Source organism: Papaver somniferum, chromosome 9, assembly GCF_003573695.1.
Source record: "Papaver somniferum cultivar HN1 chromosome 9, ASM357369v1, whole genome shotgun sequence".
In the NCBI taxonomy this organism is placed as follows: Eukaryota; Viridiplantae; Streptophyta; class Magnoliopsida; order Ranunculales; family Papaveraceae; genus Papaver; species Papaver somniferum.
Genome location: NC_039366.1, coordinates 24273892 through 24291259, shown reverse-complemented (window position 1 = coordinate 24291259; position 17368 = coordinate 24273892). Strand labels below are relative to the sequence as shown.

At 43.4% G+C, this 17368-nt stretch overlaps 1 protein-coding gene and 1 long non-coding RNA gene across 6 annotated transcripts; one reads left to right on the top strand and one right to left on the bottom strand.

The window, feature by feature from the left end:
* Window positions 1-1243: 1243 nt before the first annotated feature.
* LOC113311598 lies at window positions 1244-4794 on the bottom strand. The gene is made up of 4 exons (XM_026560419.1): window positions 4621-4794; window positions 2764-4371; window positions 1943-2146; window positions 1244-1882 (listed from the first exon to the last, which is right to left on the bottom strand). The coding sequence occupies exons 1-4, from the start codon at window positions 4792-4794 to the stop codon at window positions 1244-1246; spliced, it is 2625 nt and encodes an 874-aa protein (XP_026416204.1).
* A 9020-nt stretch (window positions 4795-13814) lies between these two features.
* Window positions 13815-16934, top strand: LOC113313887. 5 transcript variants are annotated; one of them, XR_003342099.1, is made up of 3 exons: window positions 13815-14572; window positions 14940-16366; window positions 16498-16934. It is a non-coding gene; the product is annotated as an uncharacterized LOC113313887 (long non-coding RNA). The 5 variants fall into 5 exon arrangements; XR_003342102.1 differs by lacking the exon at window positions 16498-16934 and having other exon boundaries at window positions 13815-14156; window positions 14383-14572; window positions 14940-16496; XR_003342101.1 differs by lacking the exon at window positions 16498-16934 and having other exon boundaries at window positions 14940-15074; window positions 16213-16496.
* The last annotated feature ends 434 nt before the right edge of the window (window positions 16935-17368 follow it).

Here is a 17368-nt window from a genome sequence, read left to right as displayed (position 1 = left end):
GATGGGGCGGCTGTCATGATTGGGATGCTGCTGGCACGGTGGTGTGGCTGGCATGTTTGGCATGTTGTTGGCACGGTGGTGCGGCTGGCATGTTTGGCATGCTGCTGACACGGTGGTGCGGCTGACATGTCTGACATGCTGCTGGCACGGTGGTGCGGCTGGCATGTTGCTGACACGGTGGTGCGGCTGGCATGTTTGGCATGCTGCTGGCACAATGGTGCGGGATTTAGGGTTTGGTGTATCGAAACCCTAATTTAGCGTTAAAAAGGTACCCATGTAAATCTTGCGTGAGCGCGTTAAATTATTTACTAAATGTGCTAGCGGCGTTAGTGACGTCATGTTAGGTGCGGGGTTTTACGGTTTTACCCCTTGTCCTAAAACCACCATCAACATTAAGTCCCCTGCTTAGCTTGGAACATGGGCCTTGTTGCGAGGTAAGCATAAGATGGTGACAGACGAGGATAGAACTGAGACAGTTTGTCATGAAAGAGGGTTGAGGAGATTTGTCTGACCTTTTTCGAAATGTAAGTAGAATCCGCAATCCTTGCATCTGGTAGCTTTGCACAAATCCCGATATGGCCGGGTGTTTGGGTCCAGGCTTTGGAACGCGAGGCGGAGATTCTAGCATAGACTTGGCATGAAAGGGATTTGTCAGCACCAATGGGCTTGGAATGGGCGTCGGTCGCTTGGCAAAGCATGGCGTCGGCAAGGGAAGCGCGGCAAGAGAAAACGCAGGTTGCTGGCAAGGCTCTGACATGGTCCATTGGTAAGGAGTTGGCATGGAAAGCGCGGACTGTCCTGGCTGGCGCGGAGCGTTGGCATTGGATGGGATTAGAATGAAAGGCGCGGAGTGTTGCAAAAGCTGACGTGGAGCGTTGGCAAGACTGGCACTAGCAAGGAAAGCGCGGATGTCTTGAGAGTGTCAAGGGTTTCTCTCGTGGGTCTGATCGCCTTTCTTCATGCGCGGTTGTAGTAGTCTACACTACAATGGGGAAGAATTATAGATGTGAGGTCGGATTAAGATGAGAAGAAGAGAAGGAAGAAGATAGCAGGAGGGGTTGAGAGAAAGTAAGAGAGAGAAAAGATTTTAATTATTAATTGTCTAAAGAATCCAAAGATAGGTCAGATACAAATATATCCCATTGGTTCCAACCACACAAACTAGCCACACACACACAAATTTATACACCCCTACAATTAATCAGGGAACCCTATGACTAGTGAGGTTCATGACAAATACCCCTTACTTCAAAACATTCTTGTCCTCAAGAATGAATTTGGGAAACTGCTGTAGTAAGGCTTCCTTGTCTTCCCATGTAGCATCAGCCTCTGAAGAATGAGCCCAGTGAATAAGAACCTGATCCACTATCTGCTGATGTTTCTTGACAGTCCTGGAGGATAGCACCTGAAGTGGGGTGACCTTCATGCATCCCTTGGAGTCTAAGGCTGTAAGTGTGGTTTGGGGAAGTAGTCCTGCTCCAAGTTTTGGATTTAACTGAGATACATGGAACACTGGATGAATTCTAGAACTTGGAGGAAGTTGAATCTTGTATGCCACCTTCCCTAACTTTGCAAGGACTTGATATGGACCAAAGAACTTGGCATATAACTTTAAATTCTTCCTGAGCTGCACTGATGTCTGTCTGTAAGGTTGCAGTCTCAGATAAACCCAATCACCAATCTGAAATTCCCCTTCAGTTCTATTTTTATCAGCTTGCTGCTTCGTTCTGTGCTGAGCTTCTTCAAGGGTAGACTTGAGAATGATTCCCATGGCATGTCTTTTCTGTAAATAGTCTTCTAGAACAGCATTTGGGGATGTATTATGAGAAAATAGACCAAATTGTTGGGGATTGTAACCATACAAGGCTTGAAAAGGAGTGATCTTAAGGCTTGAATGATAAGTAGAGTTGAACCATCACTCAGCTAAGGAAATCCAGCTAACCCATTTAGTAGGTCTGTAACTGGTCATGCATCTCAAGTAAGACTCCAAACATGCATTCACTCTTTTTGTTTGCCCATCAGTTTGTGGGTGGTAGGCAGAGCTCATATGTAATGTTGTTCCCATCTTAGTGAATAGCTCTTGCCAAAAGTTACTCAAGAATACACTGTCTCTGTCAGATACAATGGTAGCAGGCAACCCATGTAACTTAAAAATGTTATCAATAAATACCTTAGCCACTGAGGAAGCTATGAAGGGATGACTGAGTGGTAGGAAGTGGCAATATTTGGTGAATCTGTCCACTACCACCATGATAACTTCCCTACCTTCTGATTATGGCAATCCCGTGATAAATTCCATTGAAATGTGCTTCCATGCCTGGTCTGGAACATGAAGAGGTTGCAGCATCCCTCTTGGTGCAGTATCAGGTACCTTATGTTGTTGACAAATGTCACACTCCTTGATATATTGAAGCAAGTCCTTTTTCATTCCCACCCAATGAAAGTAAGTCTTGGCTCTTTGGTAGCTGGCTTGAGTACCTGAATGACCTCCAATAGAATAAGAGTGAATGGATTCCATTACCTGGTTCTTAAGTTTCCAGTGGAGACAATGTATACTCTGTTTTTGTATCTTAGCACACCTTATTGTAGAGAGTAGTGGATCTTGCTTTCAGGTGACACTGTTAGTTGTGGAATTAACTCAGAAGCTAACTTATCTGAGGAATAACTTGCTTGCACTTCACTCAACCATGTTGGTTGTAGTTAAGTGATTAACTGACAGTGAGAGGAATCAGAGTGGGAAAATCTGGATAAGGCATCAACTACCTTATTCTCTACACCCTTTTTGTAGCACACTGTATAATCATAACCCAACAATTCGGAAAGCCACTTCTGTTGCACAATGGTATGAAGCTTCTGTTCTAAGAAATACTTCAAGCTTTGATGGTCTGTAAAAATGGTGAAATGGTTTCCCATTAAATAAGGACTCCACTTTGTTACTGCCATGACAACATCAAGGAGTTCCTTTTCATAAGTGTACATAGATAGAAATCTGGACATCATGCCTTTACTGAAATAAGCAATTGGCTTCCTGCGTTGCATCAAAGCTGCTCCAACTCCTGTATCACAAGCATCAGTTTCCACTTCAAATGGTTGAGTGAAGTCAGGAAGGATCAAAACTGGGATGGTAGTAACAACCTTCTTGAGATACTCAAAAGCAGATTGGGCTTCAACATTCCACTTAAAGTTGTCCTTCTTCAATAGGTCTGTTAAAGGCCTACAAATGACTCCATAACCCTTGAAAAATTTCCTGTAGTAACCAGTGAGTCCTAGGAATCCCCTAAGTGCTTTTAATATGGTGGGTGTAGGCCAATTAACCATGCAACTAATCTTGGAAGGGTCAGCAGCTATGCCTTTACCTGTGATGATGTGGCCTAAGTACTCTACTTGGTTCTGGCCAAAGGTACACTTGCTGAGCTTGGAAAATAAGGAGTGGTCTTGTAAGGTCTTGAGTGTAACCTCTAGATGCTTCAAATGTGTGTCCATGTCAGGACTATACACCAAAATGTCATCAAAGAATACTAAGATGAACTTCCTCAAATGTGGCCCAAAAACATCATTCATCAAGGACTGGAAGGAAGCAGGTGCATTGGTTAAGCCAAAAGGCATCACCATGAACTCATAATGCCCTTGATGTGTCTTGAAAGCTGTCTTGTAGGTATCTGGTGGATAAACTCTTATTTGATGATATCCAGCCCTAAGATCAATTTTAGAGAATACCTTGGACCCAAATAATTCATCTAGTAATTCTTCAATTATGGGTATGGGATATTTGTCCTTGACAGTAGCTTCATTCAATCTCCTATAGTCCACACAGAATCTCCAACTGCCATCTTTTTTTTTTACTAGAATAACTGGTGAAGAAAATGGGCTATGGGTATGTTGAATAACACCTGATTTTAACATTTCTTGCACAAGTTGCTCAACCACCTCTTTTTGTAGGTATGGTATTCTGTAGGGTCTTTGATTTGGAGGGGTGGTGAGAGGTTTTAAGGGAATGTGATGGTCATGAGTTCTAGAAGGAGGTAATGAAGTAGGTTCTTGAAAGATAGACTCATATTTGTGTAATAAGGGTTTGATGGGGTCAGGTACTTCAGATTCGTGCTCACAAGCAGTGATGGAAAAAAGGCTACCAACCAGCCCATGCTTATTCTTCTTAAGCCATTTGTGCAGATCACTACCAGAAATCATAGAAATTTGAGCAGAAGAAGTGTTACCTTGTAATGTGATGGTCTTTCCATTGGTGGTGAATGTCACAGTCAACTTTTGAAAGTCAAAAGACATTGGGCTCATAATCTTCATCCAATCAACACCAAGCACCATGTCACAACCCCCAAGTTTTAACAATCTCATGTCCCATTGAAACTCATGCTCCTGCATTCACCAGGTGAATGCCGAGCATTTGGCATCACTGACCATTTTGGTACCATCTGCAACAACTACTAGTAGGGGATTGGCAGGAAAAATTTGGAGTCCACATCTGGCTGCAACCCCTGGGTCTAGGAAACTGTGTGTACTCCCACTATCTATCAAGATAGTCAATGATTGTTTCCTGTTAAAACCTTCAATCCGGATGGTATTTTGTGAGACATTGCCAGCCAAAGCATGTACCTATATTTCTACCTCTTCTTTAGTGCCAGGTGAAAGTGGAGTATCACAAGGAGACTCCTCACCAGATGGAATTGTGTCCTCCTCATCCACAACTAGCATAAAAATTTGTTGTTTAATGCACCTATGTCCAGCTTGGAAAACTTCATCACAGTTGTAGCAGAGACCTTTTTCCCTTCTTTTCCTCATGTCGGCATAAGATAATCTTTTAATAGGTGGTGGGAAGGAGGGTTTGGACTGGAAAAATTCTTGTGGAGGGTTCTAGGACTGGTAACTGGAGAAGGAAGGTTTCTTTGGGTAGGCACATATAGTGGGGAGGGTTTATAAAAGTTTCTTGACTTCTTAGCAGCATTTTCAATTAGAGATTCTTGCATCCTAGCTATGTATACTGCATTGGATAATGTTTTAGGAGAGAACATTTGCACATGTAGTCTTAGTTCCTCCTTAAGACCACTGATAAAGCTTGAAGTGAAGTATTCCTCTGTGAGGTGAGGATACTTGGCCAATATCAATGCCTTAAGCTCTTCAAAAATTTCTTGGTATTCCAAGACTGTTCCAATTTGGTGAAGCTTGTTAAACTCACCCACAATATCATCATGTCCTAATTCTTGAAAACGATTGCAAATATCTCTAAGGAAATCTTCCCACAAAATTAATGGCTTACCAATCTGATAATCTTGAAACCATACATCTGCCTTTCCTTCTAAGTACATAGAATCCATATTTACCATTTGTAAATCAGACATATTATGCATAATAAAAAAAATTCTGCACTTGCGAATCCATGAGCGTGGATTGGTACCATCGAATTTAGGAAACTCAACCTTGGGTTTCGGTTGTTGGAATTGATTAGTTTCTGGATTTCCAAACAAATAACGAGGTTGGTTTAAATTGTTTTCACCTGAAAATTGAGGAGTGTTGCTGCAAGATGGAGATGAACCCAAAATACCTCCAGCTCCGTTCCCATGGGTTTCCTTGTTGATATGATTTCTACTCGGGAACTCTATGAAACGATCCATTTGGTTATTGAGAGCTGTAGTGATAGCTGTCATAAGCTCAGGAGTTGGCTTTCCTTGAGCTTCTTTGAGCTCCGTAATTGATTGTATCACTGCATCGTACTTCCCAGATGAATCGACTTGCGATTCCGTAAGTTCATCTATCTTCGTAGTGAAATCTGTTTGAGCTGAATACAGTGCTTCGATTCTTTTGGTAAGTTCTTCTACCGCTGCCTTATTAGCCATTTCAGGTCCAAGAATTGTTGCTTCTGATACCAATTTGTAATAGTCTACACTACAATGGGGAAGAATTATAGATGTGAGGTCGGATTAAGATGAGAAGAAGAGAAGGAAGAAGATAGCAGGAGAGGTTGAGAGCAAGTAAGAGAGAGAAAAGATTTTAATTATTAATTGTCTAAAGAATCCAAAGATAGGTCAGATACAAATATATCCCATTGGTTCCAACCACATAAACTAGCCACACACACATACACAGATTTATACACCCCTACAATTAATTAGGGAACCCTATGACTAGTGAGGTTCATGACAGCGGCTTTAACAGGGAATTATTTCCTTATTCAAAAATCTTTTTCGAGAGGTAGGTAGCATCCGCAATCCTTTCATCTAGTAGCTTTGCGCAAATCCCGGTATGATTGGGCGTCTTCAGGGATAGGCTTTGGAACGCGAGGTGGAGCTGCTAGCATATACTTGGCATGAAAGGGACCCATTAGCACTGACGGGCATGGAACGGGTGTGGGCCGCTCTGTAAAGCGCTTGGCAAGGCATGGCGCTGGCAAGGGAAGCGCGACAAGGAAAAGTGTGGATTGTTGGCAGGGAGCTGGCATAGGAAAGTGTAGTGAAAGAGCAGAATGCTTGGTAGAGTGTCGGTCCAGAGGAAAGTGCAGAATGCTTGGCGGAGTGCTGGCGCAGAAGAAAACGTGGACAGCTGGGCAGAGTGCTGGCGCAAAAGAAAACGCAGACTACTGGTAAGAGTGCTGGCGCAGAAGAAAGCGCAGACTGCTTCGGCACGACACTGGCTTTTCTTCGCGGTCTCGCTTCCCATCCTTACTTAGCCGAAATAGGAAATCCTCTCCTTATTCAAATTCCGAGAGTATTATGCTTCTTGCGTTCCCCACCAAACCTTAATCATCTTGTATGGACAGATATGAAAATTTCCTCGTATCTTATTGCTCTTCTACCTATCTATGCGATATGCAGGTGTGTGTCCAGATCCTTTTGGCTTCGGTGAATATGGAGGAGGAGCGGGAAGATGACAAAGTATCCCGGTGCATTGAGAGGCTCCAATGTAATAAAACTTCTTTACGACCAGATGTTAGGGCGGAATGGTCCGCCTCTCGGTTGAAACGGTAGCAAGCTGAGTTTGTAAAACTTGTAGGAGAAGGCCATCGTAACTTCCCTGTCCAAGGCGGTGTCATAGTACTTGATTCCGATGCGGATGAATCAAAGAATCCTCTTCAAGAGGTTGCTGAGGAGATTTTTGAGAAAGATGACGCTGCGGTTGACGATGAAACTGAAACAACTTACAGAGCGGACAACGAAACTGTTATTGATGACGCTAGGGAAATCATGGTGGCCTATGCTGAGTCGGCTGTTGAAGTTGATGTCGGGAAGGAGACAGATACTGCTGCTGCCGAGGCGGTTTCCAGGTGGGATGTTGAGGCGCCGGCTACTGCTGATACTTCTTTCGGATGGAACCTTTGTTGCCCGAGAGATTGTTTGGGAAAGTGCTTGAAGAATCTCTGACAGAGGCGTCGGCAACTCGTGTATTTATTTTCGGTGAGCAGTTTCTCTTTTTGATGTTTCTCTTTGTTGCATAGACATCTTGATGCTTTTGCAGACTTAGTGTTATCTTCTTCGTATTCATGGCGAAGTTAGGGTTTTGCCAATTAGCATCCTGCTTGTGGTTTCACATCTTTGAATAAAACTTCTTATTTGAAAGACCTCGATATTACATTAGATTAGGTTGTTCGACCTTCCAATCCCTTCAGAGCTCTTGAATAATTGAATAAGGCATTTTCTGAATATTTTCGGCTTTTCTGGTCGTGATCTGATGGATGATCGTGTCTTCTGAGCTTTGACAGTGAAGGGATCTCGTGTATATTCCCAGTCCCCAAGTGTAGTTTGCATGTTTCCATCTTGTGTGGTCAGTGGGTTGACCATGAGAAGGATACCACCATCGTGTATTCGTACTTGTGATTTTGTTACTTCTTCCACGTGTAACTAAAATATGGAGGAGAGTACGGGTTACCTTTATAGTGATTGTTTCTATGGTGAAACTCTGGCTGGTATCAACAAACGGGCGGCGACAGTTCTTGGCAAAAGATGTGATCAGAAGATACTGTCCATGGAAGTAAATGGATTGTATGTATGCGTAAGTGAGAAAACTTTAAAGGAAGGAGTGGAGATTATAGCACGACCCTCGGCAAGGAAGAGCGGCGGACACGACAAGATCCTTAGAAAGAAAGAGCAGCGACTACGACACGATCCTTGGCAGGAAGGAGGCGTTGAAGTGGCTTCGGTTCTCGGAGAGGACGTTGAAACTTATGGAGTAAAAACGCTGAAGTTTCATCTTCGGATCCTAGAGCAGTTTACGGAGAGAACACTGAAGCGGAGCGGCTGTTGGAGCGAATGTTAAAACGGAGCGCCTGCTGAAGCGAACATTGAAGCGGAGCCACTGGAGAGGCTGCGTCAATCAGTGTGCTGTAAGTCTGGACGCCTTTCGAGCGGACAGTGGTTAGGAGTCCCCAGTTTCATCTATCAATCGTGCTCTTCCAAGAGAGGCTGGGATTTGGGAACAATTTCTCTGGTTGGAAAAGGCTGTTTCCCTGATGCGGTGCGGTTGAGGGCTGCAGATATATCTTGATGTTGTGCCTTGGGGAAACATAGAATCTCACATAAATGTTTCATCATGGACCGCACAGTTTTGTGGGAGAAGTCCCCAGAAATCATGCATCTCTGGACAGGAAGAGAGTCTTCGTGAACCCAAGGGGTTTGCTGATTTTCCTTGATTTGATTTTGGAGAAGTCGTTCCTGATCTTTACGTGTGATGAAATCGGGTTGTTGATTCCCTACGGGGCGTTCAAGTGCAACGATAGAAGGATGCAAGCTGCTAGCGCTGGAAAGATGCAAGTTGCTGTAAAGTGCAAGCTGCTGTAAAATGCAAGCTGCTGTAAAGATGCAAGCTGCTGTAAAGATTCAAGTTGGAAGTGCAAGTGTGACGCAGGAATGACGCAAATTGTCAATGCTGGAAAATATGCAAGCTGCTGGCGCTGGAAAGGATGCAAGATGCCAGCACTGGAAAGATGTAAGATGCCGGCATCGGAAGGAGAAAGCTGTCAGCGCTGGAAGACGCAGGTTTCCGGTGCTGGAAGGACGCAAGCTGTCAGCGCGCTGGAAAAAATGCAAGTTGCTGGCCCTGGAAAGATGCAAGTTGTTAGCGCTGGATCTTGTTGGAACGAGCATTGGCTTGGCATGGACGCTGGCTTTGCACGGTGCTGGCTTGGCGTGGGTGCTGGTTCCGACTTGGGCGCTGTCTTGGAGTGGCGCGGTAGCAATAAAGTGGCCCAACATATTCCAGGTATGTACTCCAGCGTTTCTTGTGTTGGTGCAAACCCTAACCATAGGTATGCCTCCCATAAATCTGTAGAAATATTGTTCTTCTCTTCGAATATTACCGTAGTAGAGTCAGCTACCTCATGAATAGTGATTGGTAATCGTTATGATGCAAAGTAGATACACATGGGCATGCAACTGATTCCACGAAGACTCTGCGTTAGGGTTTCTCTGGGATCCAAGGTTACAGGCCAAGGTGACCAAAGGTCCTTCTGCAGACGTGGTCAAACAACAAAAGGCAGAGGTTGGAAGGTTGTCCAAAGAGTTGGAGCTGAAACAGGCGGTCCTCCAAATGACGAAGGACTTCTTCTTCGAATAGAGCAAAACCACTGTTGAATGGATTCCTTTGGATGCACTTCTGTCTTCTGAAATTCTTCTGTTTTTTTTCTTTTTCGAAAGGAAAATGAAACACCTGGCTTATGGTTTTGATTTTCTGGACTTCTGGGTTGATAGACAAGTGTTGCCTATGAGGGTTTTGGGTTATTATTCAGGATGAACGTTTTAGGATGATGTCGTTTTTTGGTTACGATTGTAAGCGATACGAACATCCTAGGGAAGATATGGAATCGTGAACGTTGCGTGTTGGTAGATGACATGGGATGAAACATAACATGGCTATTGGTTTTATCATTCCCGTGAAAACTTGAAATTGTAAACCATATATTATGTCTAGGCAAGACTTACTCGGTTTCCTGGATATCCTGATGAAAAAAGGGTCCTCCGTGTGTAATATCGAGTTTTGTGAGAAGCATCACCGCGATTATGGAAAGTCCCCAGTCGTTTTGAGTCACTTGATGACTGGATGGTTTGCTTTCGGTTTTTTTGAAGTCCCCAGCCGTCTCTTGCGGTTTGCGACTGGTAACCAGGTTGTCTGGTATTCGAGTTGTGGATCTCTAAACAGATCGCTCGCTTCTGCCGTCTTGATGTCTGTATCGAAGTATGCGATCGAGGATTGAAAACTGACATTGTAACCGAAAGATCAATCTCCCACTATGGTCGCCAATTGTTTATGGGAAAAAACCGTTTCTACTGATTTTGGTAATTTCGGTGGGTGAGTGAGAAACAAATCTAAACCCTAAACAAATGTACTGCACGGGATTACTTTAGATTCGAGAGATCAATCTATACAAATCTGACCTAAACCAATAAATGGGCGCTCCAGATTTGCTTCGGTCACAAAGAGGAGGAGAATGTCTGGTTTGGGGAGGGAAGCGAAGAGAGTGTTGAGACCAGAGTAGTTCTGGAAGAGTAGTGCTTGACTTGTATCATAAAGTGAAAGCTTTGAGAAAGCTAGCAAGAGTTGCTTTTCTGAGTGTTGTATTTCTCCCTGACCAAAAACTTGCGTTTTGGTGGAAATAGGTAAGACCTATTTATACAAGTCTAAGTGAAACGTACTCTGGCCTCATAAGAAAAGAAACGGATGAGTTAAATGGGAAGAGGTGGTAACGCCTGGTATTGATGGAATTTGATGGAATTGATGTTCCATAATGAAAGAGTGTTTCACCATTACTTCCTGCATTTACTAACCGTTTTATTCTAATGACACTGTCTTGAAATGTGCATTTGTGTATGCCGCACGCTGTAGACCGCCAAACCAAAACCCTAATGAGCATCCCCCATTTTGTGACATACGTTCTTGATGTATCGAGTATTTTCGTGGAAAACATGTAGCATGTCGCTGGTGTTTGATAAGTTGAGCTTGAGAGACTTGCCGGCTCAGTTGCGACCTTCGACGGTCGAGATTTTGCATCTTAAGAGGAATCGTGGCCTTTGATGTAGGCGCGGCATGCGAAAGTGCAAGGGTTGCACGACATGTGTGGCATGCCTTGGCCCTAGGTTGCACGTCGGTTGTGAGTGACAATGTCAAAGTGCAAGTGTTGCACGACATGTGCCAATGGCATGTGTAGCTTGCCTTGGCCCTAGGTTGCACGTCGGGTGCAAGTGGAAATGCCAAAGTGCAAGTGTTGCACGGCAATGTGCCAATGGCATGTGTGGCATGCCTTGGCCCTAGGTTGCACGTCGGGTGCAAGTGGCAATGCCAAAGTGCAAGTGTTGCACGACATGTGCCAATGGCATGTGCGGCATGCCTTGGCCCTAGGTTGCACGTCGTGTGCAAGTGGCAATGCGAAAGTGCAAGTGTTGCACGACATGTTCCAATGACATGTGCGGCATGCCTTGGACCTAGGTTGCACGTCGGGTGCAAGTGGCAATGCCAAAGTGCAAGTGTTGCACGACATGTGCCAATGGCATGTGTGGCATTCCTTGGCCCTAGGTTGCACGTCGGGTGCAAGTGGCAATGCCAAAGTGCAAGTGTTGCACGGCATGTGCCAATGTCATGTGTGCCATGCCTTGGCCCTAGGTTGCACGTCGGGTGCAAGTGGCAATGCCAAAGTGCAAGTGTTTCACGGCATGTGCCAATGACGCGTGTGGCGGCTTTGGCCCTAGTTTGCACGGCTTGGCATGCCAGGTTGCAAGGGTTGTATGGCATGTGCCAATGGCGCATGTGGCGGCTTTGACCCTAGTTTGCACGGCTTGGCAAGCCAGGTTGCAAGGATTGCATGGCATGTGCCAATGGCGCGTGTGGCGGCTTAGGCCCTAGTTTGCACGGCTTGGCATGCCAGGTTGCAATGGTTGCATGGCATGTGCCAATGGTGCGTGTGGCGGATTTGGCCCTAGTTTGCACCGCTTGGCATGACAGGTTGCATGGCATGTGCCAATGGCGCGTGTGGAGCCGTTGGTAGCGGGCGGCTTGGAAGGGAAGCGCTTGCAAGGTAAACGCTTGCAAGGGATGCGCTTGTAAAGGAAGAACTTGTGAGGGAAGCGCTTGCAAGGGAAGCGCTTGCGGCTTTGTCTAAATTAGGGTTTGATATGCCGAAACCCTAATTAGCGTCCTTCACTAGAATCGCTGTAGAATCCGCGTACGGACTCGGATTTTGACGCTCCGCCCCTTTATTAGACACGAAAAAGATCTCCCCACTCGGGAATATTTAGGTTTTGAGATTGTTTAGGGGGCTAAAACAGCCCGACAATAAAACCAGGAAGAATTCAGAAGGGGTGGCATCATGGCCAAATTTAGATTTTGGTTGCAGAGCTGGCATGGTATGCCTTTGGCGTGCAAAGAGTGCGTGGTCTGTGCGTTTGGCACATGTGGCATGGTTGGCATGCCTTGGCACGATGGGGCGGCTGGCATGATTGGCATGCTGCTGGCACGGTGGTGCGGCTGGCATGTCTGGCATGCTGCTGGCACGGTGATACGGCTGACATGTCTGCTGGCACGGTGGTGCGGCTGGCATGCTGCTGGCACGATGGTGCGGCTAGCACAATGGTGCGGGATTTAGGGTTTGGTGTATCGAAACCCTAATTTAGCATTAAAAAGGTACCCCGATAATTCTTACGTGAGCGCGTTAAATTATTTACTAAATGCGCTAGCGGCGTTAGTGACGTCATGTTAGGTGCGGGGTTTTACGGTTTTACCCCTTGTCCTAAAACCACCATCAACAAGTTTCTAATTCAATTTTCGGTGCCCAAAATTTCGATTTCGATCTGGGAATAGTTTTAGATTTTCTTGTTTGTGAACCATAATGACGTGGTTTAGTGAAAGAGAACACCATGATGGGAAGAAAGATAATTTTATGTATTCAAAACCTTTTTGGACATCTGGTTAATTATTTTTTTGTTGGTGAACTTTAAGATAAGCCGGGTCAGGTCTAAGACTAAACCACAAACTTCTCGTTTCATTTTGATTCTCTCGCGGAATCCAAAGTATGAATCTCATACTTCTAATCACGCGTTATAGATATATAAAATTATGATGTTTCTATAACTGTAATAAACAATTTTACGATTTTCGTCTCAGACAAAAACCTACCAACAACAGGTGGGTACCAAGTATAATGCAAGACAAACGAAAAATTATTATCTTATATGTGATTCGGTATCCCATTTGTAGTCATGGGAAAAAATTGTGCAAAAAATTACGATAAAGTGGATTTAACTATGTCGAAAAAAAATACTATCTACAACAGACTTGGATTTACGCATAATAATTTGGATCAGCTAGGATTTGAGAGTGCAGTCTACGAAACTTTTATCTATGAATCAGTAAATTTCCGGAAATGATACAAACACCGTGATTCCACCAAGGATTGTCCCGCATGAAAAAACTCGATGCGACCCACAGACCCGCCACCATAAGAAAGTCGGGGGTGCTGATTTAGCAGGTCGATGGGTTCTCTCACTCGGGACAGCCCTCAATGGAGAACCCACAGTAAAGATATCATTTCGGTAAATTTGTTGGTCATTTGTAAAATTTCGTTACTAAACAAGTATGAATGTTTAACAAACGAACAAACACCGTTACACTTGATTTATTGGATTTTGTATTTTGGTACATAATAAGCTATAAAAAATCAAGGTGATACTAGTTGAGCTATAAAAACACTAGCCATATTATTTAGGACACACAAAAATCATATTATGTAAAATTGACACAAAAACTCCATTTCAAATTAAAATATTTAAATTGAGTTTTTATTAATTTTTATAGTCTCTATCCTACCCTTTGCTGTATATATCCTTATCGATCCTTCTTCTCCACTCGTTTAATATTTCATTTCTTCTTTCTTCTCCCCACCACCACCAGCAGCTCCTCTGATCGCAGCACCACCACTAAGCCACTGTCACTTCAAGATCTGCCACGATCACCGTCGCCTCTTCCTCTAGCACCTCATCCTCCTTCTCTCAGACCGTCGTACCCGTTATCGATTTATGATCCTCCATCAACGCCAGATCCGCCTCCTCTTCGTCCTCCTTCCTCACCAGCGCCACTTGCACCTTCTCCAACTCCAATACAATCAAATCTCACTTCTAAACCACCTCCACCATCACCACCGCCAATTTTACGACGTTCAATTAGTTCCGGTATGATTAATTTTGGTTGATTTTTAATTTATACTGATTTTGTTCAATTGGTATTTAATCTCTCAATGAAAATTTTAGTTTGATCAGATCCAATTTGTTTTTGAAAAATTTAGCGATTTTTCTTTTTAATTCTCATAGATTGTTATCCCATCGATTGGATGGAATTTTGCTCCTAAGAAATGATTTAGATCTTCTTAACATTAAATCAAATTGAAATATCTAAAAGGATACAAAATGGAAGGGTATCTCTTTGAAGGATAAATTTAGGGGGAACTCATTTGGAATGTGGAAGAAATGATTCGTAAAAATTGGGAGTTGGGTTTTATTATCGCAAACATAATCTGTCATCGGAAGATTATGAAGATAAAGCACATAACTGCAAAAGTAAAAAGGAGGAATTCAAGACGTTCAAGATGGTAAGAAGCTTACTTTCTTTAACAAATTGAGTTCTTTAACATTTATTTTCCTTAAAGTTGGTTAATTATAGATCTCTATGTTTGGACCAATTATGTTTGATAGATTTTTCTAAAGCATTGAAATCGTTGTTATGTAAATGTACAAACGGGCTACGATTCTTACTTTACAATAGTATGCTCAAAAATAAAACAATTTTGTTATCTGTCTGGCGAGGTTCAATCCACCATTGTTTCTCTTGCTAGATTACTGCCATGATTTTTACTTTTCAGGTCGGTTTAGAACCACTAAGAGAAGTAAAGTTTAGGTCACTTGTTTTAGCTACTGATCTAGGAATCTAAATGCATTCTAATGTATCGCATGCTGAAGGAAAAATGCGGAGACTGGTGCGAGCATTTTTACTGTGAATCGATACGTTAATGGTGGTGGTGTACATGGATGGAACATCAGGCGTACACTGACTATGGCCTTGACTTGAGGATCATATTTAACTTGGTATTTCAGGTACGCTTAACGTAACCTTTTTTTCATATGTGCCAAACTAATTAGTACAATGAATTTTACAAGAGTACATGTAACTTAGGTATGACAATTTACTACTATGAATAAGTGGATTCTATTAAGAGCTGTGTGGTAGCTATAAACGTTTATGAAAATTGAAAGGAGCAATGTAGTTAGGTTAATCTATTTACTTGATACCAATGCTTTATAAATTTTTTTTGTAATGTCCCTATATGTGCGGGAGACATACTTATGTGGAGCTTTAGAAGGATGGCATTTTGTGATGTTTTTCAAGTAAGGATTCCCTCTATAACTCTCAAAACTATTAACTAAGATCTTAGACAATAACAATTGTTGATAATTGTGTTGTCGTCATTAGTTGTTTCCATTTCATAGGTTTTCTTTGCTTTCCCAGGGGCTTCAATTGTAGATGCAAACAATGAATCTCAAATATCCATGTATAGTTTACATCTATGTGCTTCCACATGTAGATTTTACATTATTATATAAAGTTCTTAGAACTATTTATTTGGTTATTCATTTCCACGGTTTGTGTTTCACATAGGAAGTTTATAATTCAAACGGACCTAATATTTCACATTTGTTCTATTGGGGTTGTTGAGTACTTACATACCAAGTGGTACTACATGATGGTTTATATTACGAAACTTGGTTTAATCTAATTTTGTTTTAGTGATATAACAAATTTATGATGAAACCAGTTTCGGTTTCATCTAATTTCGTTGGAACCAATTTTGGTTTCATCTTATTGTGTTTCTTTTATGATGAAACCAAATTTTGCTTTCACCTGATTTTTTTCCTAGTTTATTTGACCTGACTTGGAAGTCGGCGTGTTTCGTTTCATCATTGAAGTTTGTGTTGGTGACTTGGAAGTCGGCGTGTTTGGTTTCATCATTGAAGTTTGTGTTAGTGAAATGACAATATGTGGAAAAATGATGAAACCAATTTCGGCTTCATCTAGTTTTGGTGAAACCAATTTTGGTTTCATTGTTTTTTCTGTTTGGTTTCATCATTTTTTTTCTCATTGGTTTCATCATTTTGTTGAATACTGATCAATGAAATTCATTTTTTGTGACGGTGGCGGCTGGTTGGTGGTGGTGGTCCGAATCGACGATGGTAGAGTCAATTCCTAACTTAAGCAGAAGTATGAGAAGAAGGTGTGGGAGGATGAAGCAGAGAAAAAATGTGGGGATATCTTAATGCTTTGGAATTTCCTTACAAAAAGGAAGAAGATTATAGAGTCAATTCCCAACTTCTGGTCAACTACGTTCGGTGTAATCTATCTTTAACCTATTATTCATTTTTTGTCTAAGATTTGGCTTTTTGGTCCCCAGTTTACATGTTGATTGTAGTGCCTTACTGACGAGTATATGCCTGTTTGGCTCGGCAATTTTATCATTTGCAGTTTCTGGGTTTACCTTCGCTTCAAAAACTCTTGATTGAAGAAGACAAGAAGGTTTGACTCTGATACGTGAACTGAAATTTATAAGTCTATATGATGATATTCCCTTTGATACATGTGATGATTTCCCCTGATTTATATATGTCGAGGGATTAGTTGTTGAAACCTGACATTCTAATCTTTGAATATTTGACACTAACATTATGGTTTCATCTTATGTTTATGATGAAACCAAAATCGGTTTCATCGTATTAATGATGAAACCAAAATCAGTTTTATCTAATTTTTGGTCGGTGGTGGTGGTGGGCGGTCGTAGTGCTGGTGGAGGTGCGGCAGGTGGTGCTGGTTTTGGTCGGTAGTGGTCAACGATGTTGGTGATCGACGGTGGTGGATAGTGGTGGTGCTGGCTGGTGGAGGTGGCTATCGCAGTGGCGTATGGTGGTGGAAGGTGGTGGTGGCGGTCGGCGGTGGTGGTGGACGGAGTGGTGCGGTGGAGCGATGGTGGTGGCGATCGGCGGTGGTGGACGGTGGCGGCGGCGGTGTGGGGGCGGTAGTGGTGGACGGTGGTGGACGGCGGTGGTGGTGGACGTCGACGGTTGTGTGGTGTCGGTGGTGGTGGACGGTGGTGGAAGTGTGGTGGTGGTGGACGGCGGTGGTGGTGGATGGCGGTGGAGGTGCGGTGGTGGTGGTCGGAGGTGGAGGTGGTGGTAGTGGACGGCGGTGGAGGTGCGGTGGTGGTGGTCGGAGGTGGTGGTGGAGGTGGGTGGTTGTCGGAGGTGGGTGGTTGGCGGTGATGGTGGTCAGTTGTGGTGGTGATGGTAGCGGAGGTGCAGTGGTGGTGGTCAGAGGTGGTGGTTGGCGGCGATGGTGGTCA